General features: G+C 43.2%; 1 protein-coding gene across 3 annotated transcripts in view; it reads left to right on the top strand.

The window, feature by feature from the left end:
• The window catches only part of SPMAP2L (sperm microtubule associated protein 2 like), a 43,168-nt gene that overhangs the window by 15,798 nt on the left and 9,698 nt on the right, over nucleotides 1–17,672 (top strand). For all 3 annotated transcript variants that reach the window (XR_009762160.1, XM_061622844.1, XM_061622982.1), the window contains 3 exons: nucleotides 125–262; nucleotides 10,618–10,738; nucleotides 17,185–17,316. Coding sequence is in view for 2 of the 3 variants with exons in the window: in XM_061622844.1 (XP_061478828.1) it covers nucleotides 125–262; nucleotides 10,618–10,738; nucleotides 17,185–17,316 (391 nt within the window). In the remaining variant the exon portion in view is untranslated. The remainder of the gene's footprint in view (nucleotides 1–124; nucleotides 263–10,617; nucleotides 10,739–17,184; nucleotides 17,317–17,672) is intronic.

The following is a 17,672-nucleotide window of genomic DNA, read 5'->3' on the forward strand; positions in this document are numbered from 1 at the left end:
TCATAAATACATCATAGAGCCAGGAGGAATAAAAGCACAGTGGAACGTACATTTTGGATTTGCTGTTTGAATTAATGCTACACCCCTGCTTTATTTCCATTGATACCTTATGGTTTCTCCAAAGGTCCCTCTATGTGTACAGCTGTGGTCGGGTATCTGAGATCTGGCATCGCCCTCCAGGACTATATTCTATAATGCCATCCAAACGAACATTACAGCTAGCAGAACCTAGAAAATATTCAGAAATGTACCTGAAACAAAGGTGAGACACATTGCTAGCTGTGTAACTGCTGTGTTCTGGATGGGTTTTCAACACAGAATTCATAAGAGATAATCCTTCCAAAGAGGGATCACCAGTTTTCTAAAATGGTGTGCTCAGATTCTAATAGAGAGCCCCACAGAAATGTGGGAGTTACCTGCAGCATGGTGTGGTCCCGAAATACATCATAATGCGTTCATGAAGGAACCATGTGGGAGAAAGGTAGGTGGGAGAAATGTGAGAGAAAGGTAGGTGGAGCGAGGGAATGGCGGGTGGAAGCTCCGCGGATTGTGGAAGGGAAGCAGGGCCCTTGTAGCCCCAGGGGCCCTTGGCCAGGGCCCCACCTAGTCACTCTTTGGAGCCAGCCCTACCCATATGGTTCCTTGCTATATTCTTATGTTGCTGGGGATAGTGTGGCATGAAATCATGGATGATAAGGGCTTTTTCCTTTGGCAAAATGTTTAGGCTGTGCTCAGGTGAGGCACAAACAGAAGTAGCGATATAGCAATAGAGCCCACAACTGAAATATCACCACACACACAATAACCCCCTACCCCCATGTGCTAATGAGCTTCCACACCAGCAATGACTGCAGATACAGAATGGGTTATTTTTATTTATCAGATTTTCCATGGGAAAGGGAAATCTGCAATAAATATACAAAATATATGGGCTCATATTTTCATGACAGTGACATTGTATAGACATTGCAACAATTTCACAATAAACTCCTGTCTGGAAGTGTCTGGTGTGGAATTACCATGCATTCATTCACTTTGTGTAGGGCATCCACACAAGACTATCATCCAGTCTTTGTCATTCTGTATCTTTCTTGAGCCTTTTGTCAGAAAGCAGAAAGTCTGACGTTTCTCAAAAGGATGAAATTGGAGTTCAATCTCTAAAATTATAGGGTGGGGTTTTGACATGGGTATCGTGTATTGGGTAGGTGAACTTATCACGGCTCAGTACACATTCACTATAACCGTGGCAATGGATTCCATTTCACAATCCCATTTCCCCCGCAATTGATCTGTTTTCTTGTTTGTTGTTGTTATGTGCCTTCAAGTCGATCACGACTTATGGCGACCCTATGACTCAGTGACTTCCAGTAGCATCTGTCGTGAACCACCCTGTTCAGAACTGGTAAGTTCAGGTCTGTGGCTTCCTTTATGGAATCAATCCATCTCTTGTTCGGCCTTCCTCTTTTTCTATTCCCTTCCCAGCATTATTATCTTATCTAATGAATCATGTCTTCTCATTATGTGTCCAAAGTATGATAACCTCAGTTTCATCATTTTAGCTTCTAGTGATAGTTCTGACTTAATTTGTTCTAACACCCAATTACTTGTCCTTTTCACAGTCCATGGTATGTGCAAAGCTCTCCTCCAACACCACATTTCAAATGAGTTGATTTTTCTCTTATCTGCTTTTTTCACTGTCCAACTTTCACATCCATACTTAGAGATTGGGAATACCATGGTCTGAATGATCCTGACTTTAGTATTCAGTGATACATCCTGCATTTGAGGATCTTTTCTAGTTCTCTCATAGCTGCCCTCCCCAGTCCTTCTTCTGATTTCTTGACTATTGTCTCCCTTTTGGTTAACAACTGTGCCAAGGTTTTGATAATCCTGGACAAGTTCGATGTCCTCATTGTCAACTTTAAAGTTACATAAATGTTCTGTTATGATTTTTGACGCTCAGCTGTAGTCCTGCTTCTGCGCTTTCCTCTTTAACTTTCATCAGCATTCATTTCAAATCATTATTGATTTCTCCTAGTAGTATGGTATTGTCTGCATATCTTAAATTATTGATATTACTCCAGTTTTCACACCTCCTTCATCTTGGTCCAATTCCGCTTTCTGTATGATATTTTCTGAGTATATATTAAACAAATAGAGTGATAAAATACACCCCTCTCTCACACCCTTTCTGATGGGAACCAATTGGTTTTTCCATATTCTGTCATTTCAGTAGCCTCTTGTCCAGAGTATAGGTTGCACATCAGGACAAACAGATGCTGTGGCACCCCCATTTCTTTTAAAGCATTCCATAGTTTTTCATGATCTACACAGTCAAAGGCTTTGCTGTAATCTATAAAGCTGCCTTTACCCATTCATTAATAGCAGCCTGATATGAAAAGCTTTTTGTAAACAGCCTTATGCATTTCTTATTTGTACAAACAGCCTTATGCATTTCTTGTTGATACAAACAATACGCTCTTTGGCCTTAGCTAAAGGGTCTGAAAACCTTTGATAATATTCCCTCTTTAGGCTCAGCTAAAGGGTCTGAAACTTTATATATTCTCATTTTGGCTTCAGAAAAAGAGTCTGAAAACTGAACTACCACACACGGGGATATATATATATTTCTTACACTTTTTGCACTGTTAAATACCTGCTAAACTTCAACACAAACCTTTCACTTCCAGAAAAGTGGACTTCTAAGCAGCCATTGGTCAGTGTCAGACAGCATCTTAGGCCTCTTCAGCACAGTCACAAAAGACTGGCCACTCTTTGGCACAGTCGCTAAGACTGGCATCATAATCTTACCTCCAGCTATCTTTAGGAGACTTGCTTTGGAAGCCTTATTCAGCAATCTTCGCTTCGGTAACCTTCAGCAGCTTCTGTAGCTCTGGCCAGGCTTCATAATCTTATCTTCAACCTTCTTTTTAGCAAACTTGATTCAATATTCTTGTTTCAGCAGTCTTGCTGTAGCAGTCTTTGGCTGGCTTTTCTTTGGAATGGCCTCTTCAGCACAGTCACTAGGACTGGCCTCAGATATCAGGCTTACAGGCTATTTATAAGCTTTCTCAAGGCTACATCAAGCCCTGTGGCTCAACAAGGCTAAGGGTTGTGCACTTTCAAAAATTCAGCATCTTTGCACATTGTTATCTCCCCTCTTGGTTGTCTTCCCAGACTTTCTAACAACTGTCCTTGACAGTTGTATAAACAAAGACAGACAAGAGAGCTTACTCTTCAGATAGGGGAGGAGGGAGTGGAGAATGAAAAAAACTTAACCCTTACAACAGCTAGGCATCTTACACTCTAGCTGCATTTTTTTATTACATAATACCTCGTCTCCCAACTTTTATACATTTTATTTAAGCTTGGAGACCTCGAGAGGGCCAAAAAGAAAGAAAATCAAAGGGGCCTGTAACAGTACTTGCATTGAATTTCTTTTTAAAGGTGCTCTCACATGGATACAAAAATACATGTGTAAATGCACAGAGTGGAAAAAGGTAGTGAAGGGCAGGGGAGGTGTGATTGAAGGAAATGACAGAAAAGCACACTGTAGATACATTCCATCACGCTCTGCCCACTGATGGGATGGCAAGCTGTAGAGTAGCAATTCATATTACAACAGAAAAATGGGAATGTGTGTATGCTAATATGGCAAACACACAGAAAAATCAGATCTGCATGACCCATTTGTGATATGTCTCCCAACTGAAAGTGTGAAAACGCCCATTGGTAGAAGAAGTCTCAAAGGCTGTTTAGCTTCATATGTAAAAACAAATAAAAAAATGTAAATGTACTGCCTTCAAGTCGATTTTTGACTTATGGCGATCCTATGAATAGGGTTTTCATGAGGCTGAGAGTCAGTGACTGGGGGAAATGAAAAGGGTCAAGGCTCTGACAAGATGGAAAAATGAAAAGCTATAAATGGAACCCCAACTGTACGTACACTCTCTCCCTCCCCCTCCCTCCCTCCCTCTCTCTCTCTCCCTCTCTCTCTCTCTCTCTCTCTCTCTCTCTCTCTCTCTCTCTCTCAACATGACATACACATTGTAGGGATGCCTGGAGGGGTTGCAAAAGTCCCTACACCATCATAGACATGTTCTGTACCTGCAGACAAGTCAATACTAACCTTGGGCTGCCTGAACTATGTGAATCTTTTTAGACACATAAACTTCCTCCGCTAGGGAGCCTAATCAGGAATGCTGGAAGAGGAGTGCTTATCCTTTTCTCCTGCATTATGGCCCCGATGAAAATCGTCCTCCCTTCCAAAGCTGATGTTTGGCATGGGAGGGAAGCTTCTATTGGCAGCAGAGAGGCGGGGGGTTGTCCGAGCCATAAGAGGGGAGAAGGGTTAAACTACCCATGCACCCCACGGTTCTGCTTCTGACTACCTCCCCACCTGTGGCTACTTAAAGTTTTTAAAGGATTCACATACTTCTCAGTGACATATTTAATGGCACTTGTGGTTTGGCTTTTTGTCTCCAAGTGCTGTGCTTCATTTCCCAAAGAAGTGTGTCACAACCATTCATTGATATGGGAGATAGTAAAGGAGCACGCACATTGGAACCAATAGAGCGGAGACTGGACCTGCTCCCTGCCCTTCCCTCTGGTGACTCCAGCCATCAAGTGCGTAGCCCTTTTACTAGAGTTAAACTAGAGTAGAACTAGAGTATAACAGAACATTAGAAAGGGGGGATTATATATGTTGAGTAGCAAGAAATAGTTTAAGAGTGGCCTACTGAACTGTCTTAACGCAGCATTCATCAGAAATGTTAGGAGTATGTGCTGTGCTATACTAAAGTGTGTTTTGTGGCAGGATTTCAAAGCTCTCAACTACAGGGGTTTATGTGGGTCCTTGATATTAAACAAAGAGCCAGCTCCATTTCTTAGAATCAGAGAGGTCATCTAATCAAACCTTCCTGCTCAATATAGAATCTGCAGTGCAGGATGAAATTACAGCATTTTATTTATTTATTTATTTATTCTTGGATTTATTAGTCGCCCATCTGGCTGGTTACCCAGCCACTCTGGGCGACGTACAAAACATGCCTGAGAAATGGCCGCACAGCTTCTCCTCAAGCAAAGGAGAGCCAACCATTTCCCAAGGCAGTCTGTTCTGCTGCGAAACTGGTCTTACCATTAGGAAGCGTCTTCTGATGTGCAGTTGAAAACAATTTTTCTGCCATTTCCTCTCATTGGTTCTTCTAGGCGTGCCCTATGGAGCAACAGGTAACAAATCTGCTCCATCCTCTGCATGATAGTCCTCCTCCCCTTTATAGTCTCCAGGCTAAACACACCCAGCTTTTTCAACCATTCCTCATAGGACTTAATTTTCAGATCCCTCATTCTTCCCAGCAATCCTCCTCTGGGCATTCCACTTTGTCAATGTTCTTCTTAAAATATGCCACCTGGACGTCAGCACAGTACTCCAGATTAGGGTTGGAATCTGTTGGTTAGTGCTGGTTCAAAACCATTCCATCAACCTAAGAGGCTGGCATTGTTTCAAGTTCGTTCTGTGTCTGCTAGCTGCTGCTTTTACCAACCCTTTTTCTTTTCACTTGGAAAAAATATTGATATTAACACTGATATTTTGAAGGGAATATCATTAAATTATCATTCTTACAATCAATGTTTTAAAGGTGGATTTTTTTTTAAAAAAAGTCTGTTTTCAAAAATAGCCACGGAAATCCACTACATTAAAATCGGATCCTCAGAGATTGAGAATAGGCAAATTAATGGAAAATTCATTACCAAATCCAAATTGGGTGGAATTCTAGTACATTCTACTCCAGATGCAGCTTGACCAGTGCAGGATAGAGTGAAACTATTACTTTCTATATACTGGGGGCACCAAGCTCCTGTTAATGTTGCTTAAGATTACATTAACTTTTTTAGCAGTCGCAGCATACTGCTGCAGGCTTATATCCAACTTGTGATCAACTAAGAAACCTAGATCTTTCTCACAGGTATTGCTACCAAGCCCGGTTTCCCCAATCCTATACTTCTGCCTTTGATCTTTTTGTAATTAAATGCAGGACTTTACATTGTTGAATTTTATCTTGCTGGTTATGGCCCAGTGTTCCAGCCTGTCAAGATCAGTCTTTTGCAGGATTTGGTCCCTTGTGAGGAGAGACTATTGGAAATGATAGTGTTTGGTATGTGTGTGTGATAATTTATTTATTTATTTATTATACTTGTATACCGCCCCATAGCCGAAGCTCTCTGGGCGGTTTGCAGTAACTAAGAACAAATACAATTTAAAATGATATCTGTTTATTTACAAAAATGCAAGCTGAGCAGAGGGGAGGAGAGTAGACAAGCAACAGAAAAAAGACATGCTAGTTTTGGGGGCAGCATCTGTTCCCCAAAAGCCGCAAAGCTGCTGCTTCTCTGGCAGCATTCAAGCCACTAAATTGTTTCCTTTAATGTCACACATGCATAGAAACAGAGCGCTACTGTCAGTCCACAACCTTGTAGTTAGACATGATCTGCATTTCTGTCTGTAGGAACAGCTGCTGATTATCTGTGTTCCTTAACCATTTTAGCATGTTATACAAAAACCTAATTATTTTATTTTATTTAACAAAATTCATATTCTGCTCGATTGTGAGAAACCTCGGAGCATTAAAATTATCAATAGAAATAGTTAAAAACAAGTAATTAAAAATTTTATTTAAAAAAACCGTTAAAACAACAGTAGACTAAAAAGAGATTAAAACACATCAGCATCTACATGTCTGGATAGGCTTGCCTAAACAAACATGTTTTAAGCAGATGCTGAAAGGAATACAGCGAAGGGGCCTGTCTGATGTCAGTTATACCTAATTATATTCACTTCCTCACTTGATAGAACTCAATAACATTTCCACAGCACTGTTGTTCATTTTGTCTGCTTTTTGCCTAGAATCACAGGATGACGTGGACAAGGTGGTTGCGACAATGCAGCCAGCAATGTGTCCTCTTGACCCTTGCCCTTCTTGGCTTATTAAAGCTTGCTGAGGGGGTATGACCAAGTGGATCCAGGGTGTGGTGAACGTGTCGTTGCGTGAGGGAGTGGTTCCAGCCGCCCTGAAAGAGGCGGTGATCTAACTGCTCCTGAAAAAGCCCACCCTGGACTGATTGGTTTGTGACAACTACCGCCCAGTTGCAAATACCCTCTTTTTAGCGAAGGTGATTGAGAGGGTTGTGGTGCAGCAATTGCAAGTACTCTTGGATGAAACAGATTATCTTGACCCATTCCAATCTGGGTTCAGACCTGGTTATGGGACTGAATTGACCTTGGTCGCCCTGATGGATGACCTTTATCGGAAGAAAAACAGGGGGAGTGCAACCCTATTATTTTTACTTGATTTCTCGGTGGATTTTGATACCATTGACCAATGTATCCTTCTAGACTGACTTGGTTAGATGGGTAATGGAGGCACTGTTTTACACTGGTTACGATCCTATCTCCAGGGTGGTCTTCAGAGAATAGCATTGGGCAATTGTCTTTTGGCCCTCTAGCAGTTGTGCTGTGGGGTGCTGCAGGGTACCATCTTGTCCCCACTGCTGTTTAACATCTATATGAAGCCCTTGGGAGCAGTCATCAGGAGATTTGGGGTGAGATGTCAGCAGTACGCTGATGACACCCAGCTCTTTTGCTCTGTAACATCTGGATCGGAAGAGGTGGTGCAAGTCCTGGACTCAGTGGTGGACTGGATGAGGGCCAATAAACTGAGTCTGAATCCTAGCAAGACAGAGGCTCTGTGGGTTGCTGGTTCCCAAATTTGGATAATCCGTCAGTTGCCTGCTTTGGATGGGGTCATACTCCCTCTGAAAGAGCAGGCTCGTTTTAAAACTGGTTCTGCTTTCTGTGGTGTACTATTACTGTCTGGGGTGTTCCTGGATCCATCTTTGTCTCTAGAGGCCCAGGTGATCTCAGCGGCTATGAGTGCCTTTTACTATCTTCAGCTGGTAAGACAGCTGTGGCCGTTTCTGGACTGGGGTAGCCTGACCACTGTTGTCCATGCACTGGGAACCTCCAGGCTGGATTACTGCAATGTGCTCTATGTGGGGCTGCCCTTGAGGTTGGTCCAGAAGCTGCAACTGATGCAAAATGCAGTGGTGCAACTGCTGCCGGGGCAGGGTGATGCCAACATGTCACCCCACTGCTGAAAGAATTGCACTGGCTGCCAATTAGCTACCAGGCCAAGTTCAAGGTGCTGGTTTTGGTGTACAAAGCCCTATACAGCTTGAGACCAGGATACGTGAAAGATCATCTTTCCCCTTATATACCCAGTCGATCACTGTGCTCTGTAGGTGAGAGCCTCCTGCAGATACCATCTTATCAGGAAATCCATTCAGCACAACATAGGAAGCAGACCTTTAGTGTTGTGGCATCCTCCCTTTGGAATTCCCTCCCCTTAAATATTAGACAGGCGCCATGTCTGTTATCTTTTCAGCACCTACTGAAGACCTTCCTCTTTCAACAAGACTTTGAGTAGAGACCTTATCCCAGTCTCCATCTGTGTTGGAATTGTTTTTTAAGATGTTTTCAAAGCTTTTTTTTTTTTAAGATGATTTTAAAGATGTTTTGTTTTAATATATTTTAAAGCCTGTTTTTATTTTAGAGTGTTTTTAGTGTTTTTGTTTGCTGCCCTGTAACAAATGCTTTACTCATTCATCATACACAATAGTTTCACCACCTCACATGCTTAGACCTCTTTTTGCTGATCTGCTGTCTGCTGAACCAGACTGTTGTCCACTCCCTTTTCCCCACCAGTTGTGAAACTTGAGGATGAGGCATGAAAAAGCAGCTTAGCAGAAGCAGGGGGGGAAATTGAGACATCAGAGAACAGAGCTAGAAATAATAAGAGAGATACTATGAAACTATCTTCATGTACATAGATATCTCAGCCTCTTGGTTTTCTGAGGTGAGGAGGAGGTAACCTATTTCTGGGCTGTATCAGCTGTAGAGGGCACATGACTGAATGGGCAACCATGTGAGGGATGGGAGGGAAGATGGAAAATGTTAGGAAGAGAAGGCTAAGCTAGAACCCTTCTCGGGATCTGATTTTCAGTGTGAAAGACATTTTGCATGGAGGAGCATTCAGTTATGTGAGCCCAGCCAGCAGCATGAGGTGCTAAAGACCAGAAGCAGATTTACACTTCATATAATGTTTGTGAGAACTAGACCCAAGGCGTTGCTTGATGATAATACACAGTGGGGACTTTAAAGGAAGAATGCACTGGACACCAAGAATGCTTTTTAATCTTGGAGAGAAAGGTAGAACATGATATATTGATCATGACCAGAAGGCAACCCTGCTATGTCAGCGTTCAGGTTGCACCACAAATGTTTGACTGAATGGTGAGGGAGACAAAGCCACTGAGACAGGTGATGTTAATAAAAAATATTTTTAGTAGCTTTAATCTTCAGATTAGACCTACATTGTTTATCTGCTTGTTTGCCCTTCCAGTCACCCTGTGGCAGGGGTTGAGGAAACTTTTTCAGCCCCAGGGCCACATCCCTTTCTGGGCCACTTTCCAGGGCTGACATGCTAGAGGCAAAATTGGGTGGAACAGTAAATGTGAATTTTATCCTTTGCACGCTAGTCTACTTTCCTCATACTTGCACACTCTCCTTCCTCTAGACAAGCAAGAAGCCTTAGCACAGTTCAAGGATACATTCTAGCAAGGCAAAAGCACTCGAGGAGGTACAAAGCAGGGCGGGTGAAGGTGTGACCAAGAAGGATATGTGGCCTGGGGAGAGCCCCATGGGCCATATAAAGAGGCCTGGAGGGCCACACGTCTTCCCCCCCCCCAGTCCTGAAGTTCCCCATCCCTGCCCCGTGGGGTAGGGGACAAGATTGGGTAGAGGCAAGTTTATATTAGACATTGTTGCATGCATCCAGATCTCTGAGTGGTGGGTTACTGCACATACCCAGGGTTTGGTTCCTTTGGAATGAAAGTCAGCAGAGACTGTGGTGGGTTTAGGATATATATATTTATTTTCCCATATATACAGTTGGCGTGCAAGATAGAGGGGCTCACAGCACTAACACTCCAACAGATCCTGCTGCACCATGAAGCTTCTAGGGGAGTCCCCAAAGCCATAGCTTTGGGATGGAGCTCAGAGGACAGACCTTTCTCTGTGTCTTTCTAGTTTCCAGCTTCACCCAGACTGATACTAACACACACAGGCCACCTCTTGACCCCAGGAATTGCTCTCCTGCCAGAGTTCCTATAGCAACAAGATCTTCTAGCTAAGGCCTTACACGTGTTAATTGGGCCACTTTGACAGACTTGGCTAGACCTGTTCATTTATGAAAGGAACTGATTTGACAAGCTGAGCAGGTTCTTCTTCTAAAAACTGCATGCTTCATCTATGCAGGCACAGAATTATAGGCTGGGAGGGGACACAAAGGCATCCACTCCAACCCCACAATCCTATAGCAATATAAAAGAATACACACTCCATTGTAGATATTGTATAGAAATTATAATTGCCGCTAGTATCTATGAACTGCAGTTCTTTCAGATAGTTACAGAACTCCCTGCTTAAGTCATATAACGACATGCTGGGGGGGGGGAGAGTTCTCGGAGTTACTAATATCTTCTGCTTTTGTATGTTTGCAGGCCACGAAGCTCTCCGTTGTGGCCTGTCACCATCTCAGCACTTTATTCTAAAGCTTCTCAGCGAATTCTGACTCTTGCACAACCAAGATGCCTGCTCTCATCCTTCACCCTTCCAAGAGAGGTAATGATGAGAGAACACTATCAGCAATGACAATCTCATTGAGGGTTTCCATATGCAGTTCCATCTGTCCTATGAAACAGTCTGAGCTTCTCTCAGTACTGCAAAGGGAACTGTGACAGCTTTTGGGAAAAGCCGCTCCCAGCTCGCCTTCTTTGTTACAGCTGAACGGTTTTAAAATAGCAGAATCCAAGAAATAGTAGTGTTGTTGTTCCTGGCTGCTCCTCTTTCTCTGAGTATGTAAGACCAGCTTAATTTGAACAGTTAAAAATAATCTGGTACAAAAAATAAACTTGTTTTTAGCTACATGCAGTCTGTTAAAGTGGTCCAGGAAAGGGATGACTCATCAGCACCAGCTCCCATTGTTACTAGATAATGTGAAAATACGGAGGTTGATGTCAGCTGAATCAGCATCTGACATACAAATGCAAGGGGAACAAAAGAAGGCTGCATACACACATCATTTTATTCTAGAATACTTGTTTTTTCTACACGGTCCACATATAATCTAGATTTGTTGCATATTTTTTGCCCCTGAATCATCACTGGTTGATTTTGCATTACCCCGCATTGTGTCCATTTGAAAATGGATGAAAACAGATGTAGGTGGTTCCAGGGGGGTATCCACACGTGCCCCATGGCATTGTGGGCATATGCCAAGATCACAATCACCACTTCCTTCTTCATTCACCTGGGGCATGTGCAGGGAGGAAAGGCATGGATAACTTAATCAAGGGAAGGGTTTTCAAATGCATATCAAGTAACCACACCCAGCCTTGTGGACAGCAGAATTAATCTAGACTGCAAGTTGAGGATGAATCATAGAATAATAGAGTTAGAAGGGGACTATAAGGCCATCAAGTCCAGCCCCCTGCTCAATGCAGGAATCCAAATCAAAGCATTCCCAACAGATTGCTGTCCAGCTGCCTCTTGAATGCCTCCAGTGTCAGAGAGCCCACTACCTCTCTAGGTAATTGGTTCCATTGTCGTATGGCTCTAACAGTTAGGAAGTTTTTCCTGATGTTCAGCCAAAATCTGGCTTCCTGCAATTTGGGCCCATTATTCCGTGTCCTGCACTCTGGGATGATCAAGAAGAGATCCCGTCCCTCCTCTGTGTGACAACCTTCCATGTACTTGAAGAGTACTATCATATCTCCCCTCAGTCTTCTCCTCTCCTCTCCAAGCTTAACATGCCCAATTCTTTCAGTCTCTCCTCATAGGGCTTTGTTTCCAGTCCCCTGATCATCCTTGTTGTCCTCCTCCGAACCTGTTCCAGTTTGTCTGTATCCTTCTTGAAGTGTGGAGACCAGAACTGGACACAGTATTCAAGACGAGGCCTAACCAGTGCTGAATAGAGAGGAACTAATACGTCATACAATTTAGAAACTATACTTCTGTTAATGCAGCCTAATATAGCATTTGCCTTTTTGCAGCCACATTGCACTGTTGGCTAATATTTAGCTTGTGATCAACGACAATTCCAAGATCCTTCTCACATGTCATATTGCTGAGCCACGTATCCCCCATCTTATAACTGTGCATTTGGTTTCTTATTCCTTAGAACTTTGCATTTATCCCTGTTGAATTTCATTCTGTTGTTTTCAGCCCAATGCTCCAGCCTATCAAGGTCCCTTTAAATTTTGTTTCTGTCTTCTGCGGTATTAGCTATGGTCCCCAATTTTGTATCATCTGCAAATTTGATAAGCGTGCTCTGAATCTCCTCATCCAAGTCATTAATAAAAATCAGAGCTTGGAAGATTACTTTTTAAAAGTAATAAATTACAGTTACAATTACTTGGCCCAAAAAAGTAGTAATTACCGTTACAATTACAATCGCTCTGAAAGTAACTGATTGCTTTACTTTTTCTCAAAAGTAATCACTACAATTACATTTCAGTTACTTTTTTAAAAAAACTCCTACAAGGTGCTGGCCTTGGCTGCTGCACATCAAAGTAGCCTAAAACAATATTAAAAATAAACACACACACACACGGGGTAGTAGAATAAAAAAAATTATCCATAAGATTAACATAATGGCATAACAGAATCTCACATCCCCCCAAGCAATGAAGATACCCCAACTCTTGAAATCAAATTTTACACTTGAAATGCTTTTATAATATGTTTCTGTTATGTCTCAAAAGAACAAGATGCTCAAAGAGCATGTCAGACAAGGAATGTCTTTTTACAGTCATTACGTTGCCACCAGTACTGAACAGGCGTTCTACTGCGGCGCTTGAAGGCATGCCTGTGTTGTGCTGCAAAAAACACCGCAGCACACGTGGAAAGCCATGGAGTGATGACACTTCCCTGCTGGGAGACCTCAGGTACCTCACCAGTTCCTCCTCAGCAGCATCCACTGCTGACTTCTTGCCCTGGGGCAGAAAGTTAAAGAAGTCATCTTCTAAGTCATCTCCTTCCTGGTCTTTATCTGAAGACTGATCACTGTCCTCATTAAGTACACCCATCTTTATTTCAGCTTTCAACAAGGCTTCCATTGTGTATCTAAGAAAGAGAGAGGATATGTTAACACATATATGTTAGGAAACCATCATCTGCTCTTCATTTCCTGATACTTGTCATGTCCCCTGGTTCAGGGTCCAGCCTGAGCCTGTGGATGATGACATGGAAGGCAGGAAAGTGACCAAGTCACCACACTCATGGGGCAGCACAGCAGACCCTTAAGGATTACCTGCAGCAACCCCAGGTTGTGATGAGGAGCCCCAGGAAGAAAAGGCCCAGCCCCTGCCTACCACCTTAAGCCGTCTGATGCCTCCCTTGAGACAACATTTCCCTTGGAGTAATCCACCCAAAGGGCTTCCCTAATGTTCTTACTTGTTGGTATGGGTGGTGGCCTGACACGATTCCAGCCAATCTAGTTTGAAGCGAGGGTGTAGGCAGGCTGCCAGAAGAAGCCTCTTGTTCTCCCAGATAGCTGCAAACCGCTTTCTTAGGGCTTCGCGCACACCTCTCAGCAGCTGAAAACAGTATGTGTACCTCTCAGGTTTGTTTTCCAGTCCTTCTAACTTGCGGTTCAGATTGCAGAGCGTTGGTAGCAAATACCCCATGAACATGCCGTTCTCCCGTTGCAGGATATCTAGGGACTGGGCTAGTGGCTCCATAATCTCTGTATTCCTGTACCACTTCAATCTCAGCAGCTGTGATCCTGTACAAGGAGCAGCGGTCCATTATGGCATGCATTTTTAGTGGCACAGTTGACAGGAGCTCATGTAGTTGCTTCAACGCATCAAAGGTGGAATTCCACCTGGTCTTATTCGGTACCTTCAGATACACACCACATTGCGCACAGATATACTCAGCAATCTGGGCTGACTGGTTCTGCTTGGACCACAACTTGCTGCACTTTCCCATCAAGGAACGAAACTGTTTCTTGAAAGGACCAAGAAGACTACTTTTGGAGGAGTCAGAAATGACCTCTACGTCTTGTGTTGCCACAAGGTTGAGGGTGTGGCTAGCACATCTCTGGTGTGGTGGTAAAACAAAATCCTCTCCTGAGTCTGCAGCTTCTTCCTCTGCCTCAGGTCCTGTGTCCAGGATCTCACAGATAGGCACAAACTCCACCTCAGCCTCCTCCTCCTCCTGGTTATCACCATCATCGTCACTGGTGCCTGCAGCTTCCACTGGTTCTTTGGCCATGAAAACTCTGAACGCTTTCACAAAGTTGGAGCCATTGTCTGTAGTAGTGCACATAACTTTGTTGTGGATCCTGTACTGCACATGTATATCATGCAGTGCTTTTGAAAGGACATCGTATGTATGGCGCCCCTTCAGACGCTTACAAGCCAAGGCCCCGACAGTCTTGAATGCTACTGCCTAGGAAATTTAATTTTGCCAGTGGTCTCTTAACTCCATCTTGGCTACTGTTTCTCAAGATGAAATGTTCTAGCTAAGACTGCTGAGATGTTAGCTCAGTAGCAGATAACTTTGTTTCGTCTTTGAATGCATATGGGTGGATGCACATCTGCATCAAGAGACACAACCTAGAAGTTCAATATGCACAGAAAGCTGCTTAAGCAAACATCTCTCTCTTGAATCTAGTTTCTGTCTCACTCAACCTTGTCTGCTCCATGCATAGTCTTCTAGCTACCCTTGCTCCCAGTCTCCCCGGTCCCACAGTGCATGGTTTTAAAAAATAAAACAAAACAACAAAAAAATCCCAAGGAAATCTGCATCCAGGTAATCCATATTGTAGACTTTGGAAAATGGAGTTGCGCTGCCTGTATAAATTGTGCATATTAAGATAAATTATACAGATGTGCTTATTTTGCACACTTTATTCTGAAATGTATACCATTTTTCATAATTTTTCAATCATGGGGACTTTCTTGACTCTATTACATGTCAAAAGAAGACATTTTCCCGCTTTGCAGGCATTATGGATTTTAATGGAGAAAAGAATGCTTTATTAAATATTGTGTGGATCCACTATTCTAATTCTGTGTCTAGCAAGCTGATTGCAGAACAGCAACACTTGAGCAAAATTAAAGGGCCTTAGTGTGTAAGCGGCACAATCTTCATAAAAACTCCCCATGTTATTCTTTGACTTGTCATTATTTCCTCTTCCTTTCTTGTTGCATTGACCCCCACTCTGTAGAGCTAAACTGGGTGGCTAATCTTCCTGCTACCTAAGACTCTTATGTAAGATTTGTTATCCTAGGCTGACATTTCTCAGCTAGACATGGGTTTTTTTCTGTTTGGTTTGTTTGGTTTGAGTTTACTGCCATAATGGAAATTAAAAATATAAGCATATCATACATGTCATGACTTCTAATTCACTAACGTGCAGTATTATTTGGTTTGGTTTTGTTCTTGCAACACCCATGTTTAGACTATTATATATAAAAAAATACAACATGGGTTGCCAGAGTTCCTTCCTATCGATGCAGACATGGGTAGAGAAGTAGCTGTTTCCTCTCTCAAAAGGCAAGGAAGGTGAAGAGAATTTGAATGAGCCATTTTCTCAAGTGTGTGTGTGTGCGCGCACATATGTGTAGGCAGTTCCTAGGCACAAGCCTGTTGCCAAGCCAGCTATTTCGCTCCCATTACAGGGAGCGTGCCAGCCACCATTCACACACCTCCCCCACATTTGCCCCACCCCATAGCTGAGGAAGATATGCTCCTGATGTACAAGCCAAGCATCTCTCCCCTCCTCACATCCCATGGTGGGAAACAAGCCAGCTTTACTTCAAAGGGGCAGGCAGAGCTTCCTTTCTGTCCCCTGCCCTGGGCAGGGAAGAAACGGGCAGAGAAGGCTGCTACTTGACCCAGCCTCTGTGTCACTTCAGCAGACAGACACAAAATGCCTAGGTACAGTCATTTATTCCCTTGGTGGACAAAGTTAGGGCAGCACTTGCACAATCTGTGCAAGACATCAAAAACAGACAACATTTTGGTGGACAAAGCAGCATTTGGCAATAGGGTATGGCAGTGTGGCCACATGGACTATGAGCTGCTTGTAAGAGGACCCACACTGCTTCCCAGATACAGCAACTACCTCCCCTGGCACCTCAGGTGAAATGGAAATGTTGCTTAACTGTAAGTTCCCATTTTCGGAGATGGTGGTAGAAGGCAGTCTATCTTTCTGACCTATCCAATTCTGAGGAGGTAAAAAAGTCTTTCCTCCCAATAATGACCTTCTATAATTTCATCCCTAATCTTTTATTCAGGTATTTGTTCTAGGGGAGAGCCAGTGTGGTGTAGTGGTTAAGTTGTTGGACTACGACCTGGGAGACCAGGGTTTGAAACCCCACATAGCCATGAAGCTCACTGGGTGACCTTGGGCCAGTCACTGCCTCTCAGCCTCAGAGGAAGGCAATGGTAAACCACCTCTGAATACCGTTTAACATGAAAACCCTATTCATAGGGTGGCCATAAGTCGGGATCGACTTGAAGGCAGTCCATTTCCATTCATTTGTTCTAGATATGGTACTGAGTTGGATAAGTGAAATGGAGCCCAATATTGGCTCAGTATGGGAGGCTGGGTGTTTTTAAAAAATGTGCACTTTAATGCATAGCTACATAGCTAACTTAACATGCTGTTGACCCCTGAGAGATTGCTTGTTCATTACAGTGTACAGGCATACCCCGCTTTAACATTCGCAATGGGACCGGAGAGTATACTTTAAGTGAAAATAAACTTTTAAGTGAAGCAATTGTCTTCACTTGTACTGCACCCAATCACCACTAGATGGCAGCGGCATCATGCCGATAAAGTACGTTATTGCGAAGCGCTGCGAACGTTAAGCGGAGTATGGGGACGTATGAAGCATGTACGTTATAGCGAGGCGATGTTAAGTGAAGCGACATTAAGTGGGGTATGCCTGTATACAGTAATATGTTTAAGATGTTTGTTTTTGCTCTGTTTTGCAAAGTGTACTCTTAATTTTTAAAAAATATATATGATGTCTTGGTTTATTTGCTCTGTGTAGCCTCAATCAAGTGTTTCAAAAGCTGCAAGGAGGGCTACAGCATCCACAAGGACGGAGTGTCTTGCCAAGCCGGTATTTAAGAAGTATCCCATGTGCTATGAGAACAGATTCATGGAGGCTCCAATCCGAGAAGTAATTCTACTAAGATACTTTTGGTGTTGGAGAGATTCTTTAATATCTGGATTATCAAGCAGTACATTTTCATTTGCTTAAGTGTGCTTGTTTCTATCACTTATATAAAAATATATCAGCCTGCTGTCTTATGGTAGCAATGTGGCACTTCCAGCCCATGGGCCAATTTAGGCTGAATGTTCCTTGGCAAGCAAGGCTTGCTATCAGAGCCAATCAGCTGACTGGCAATTGCAGCAAGCCCCACAGGAATTGGCTGTACTATGGAATTCCTGATCAGGAATTCCATAGCGCAGCTGATCCATGTCCAAAGTGGAGCTCACTGTAAGTGCTGATCATCTTTGACAGCAAGCTCCACA

The sequence above is a fragment of the Rhineura floridana genome, chromosome 1 (assembly GCF_030035675.1).
Source record: "Rhineura floridana isolate rRhiFlo1 chromosome 1, rRhiFlo1.hap2, whole genome shotgun sequence".
Lineage (NCBI taxonomy): Eukaryota > Metazoa > Chordata > Lepidosauria > Squamata > Rhineuridae > Rhineura > Rhineura floridana.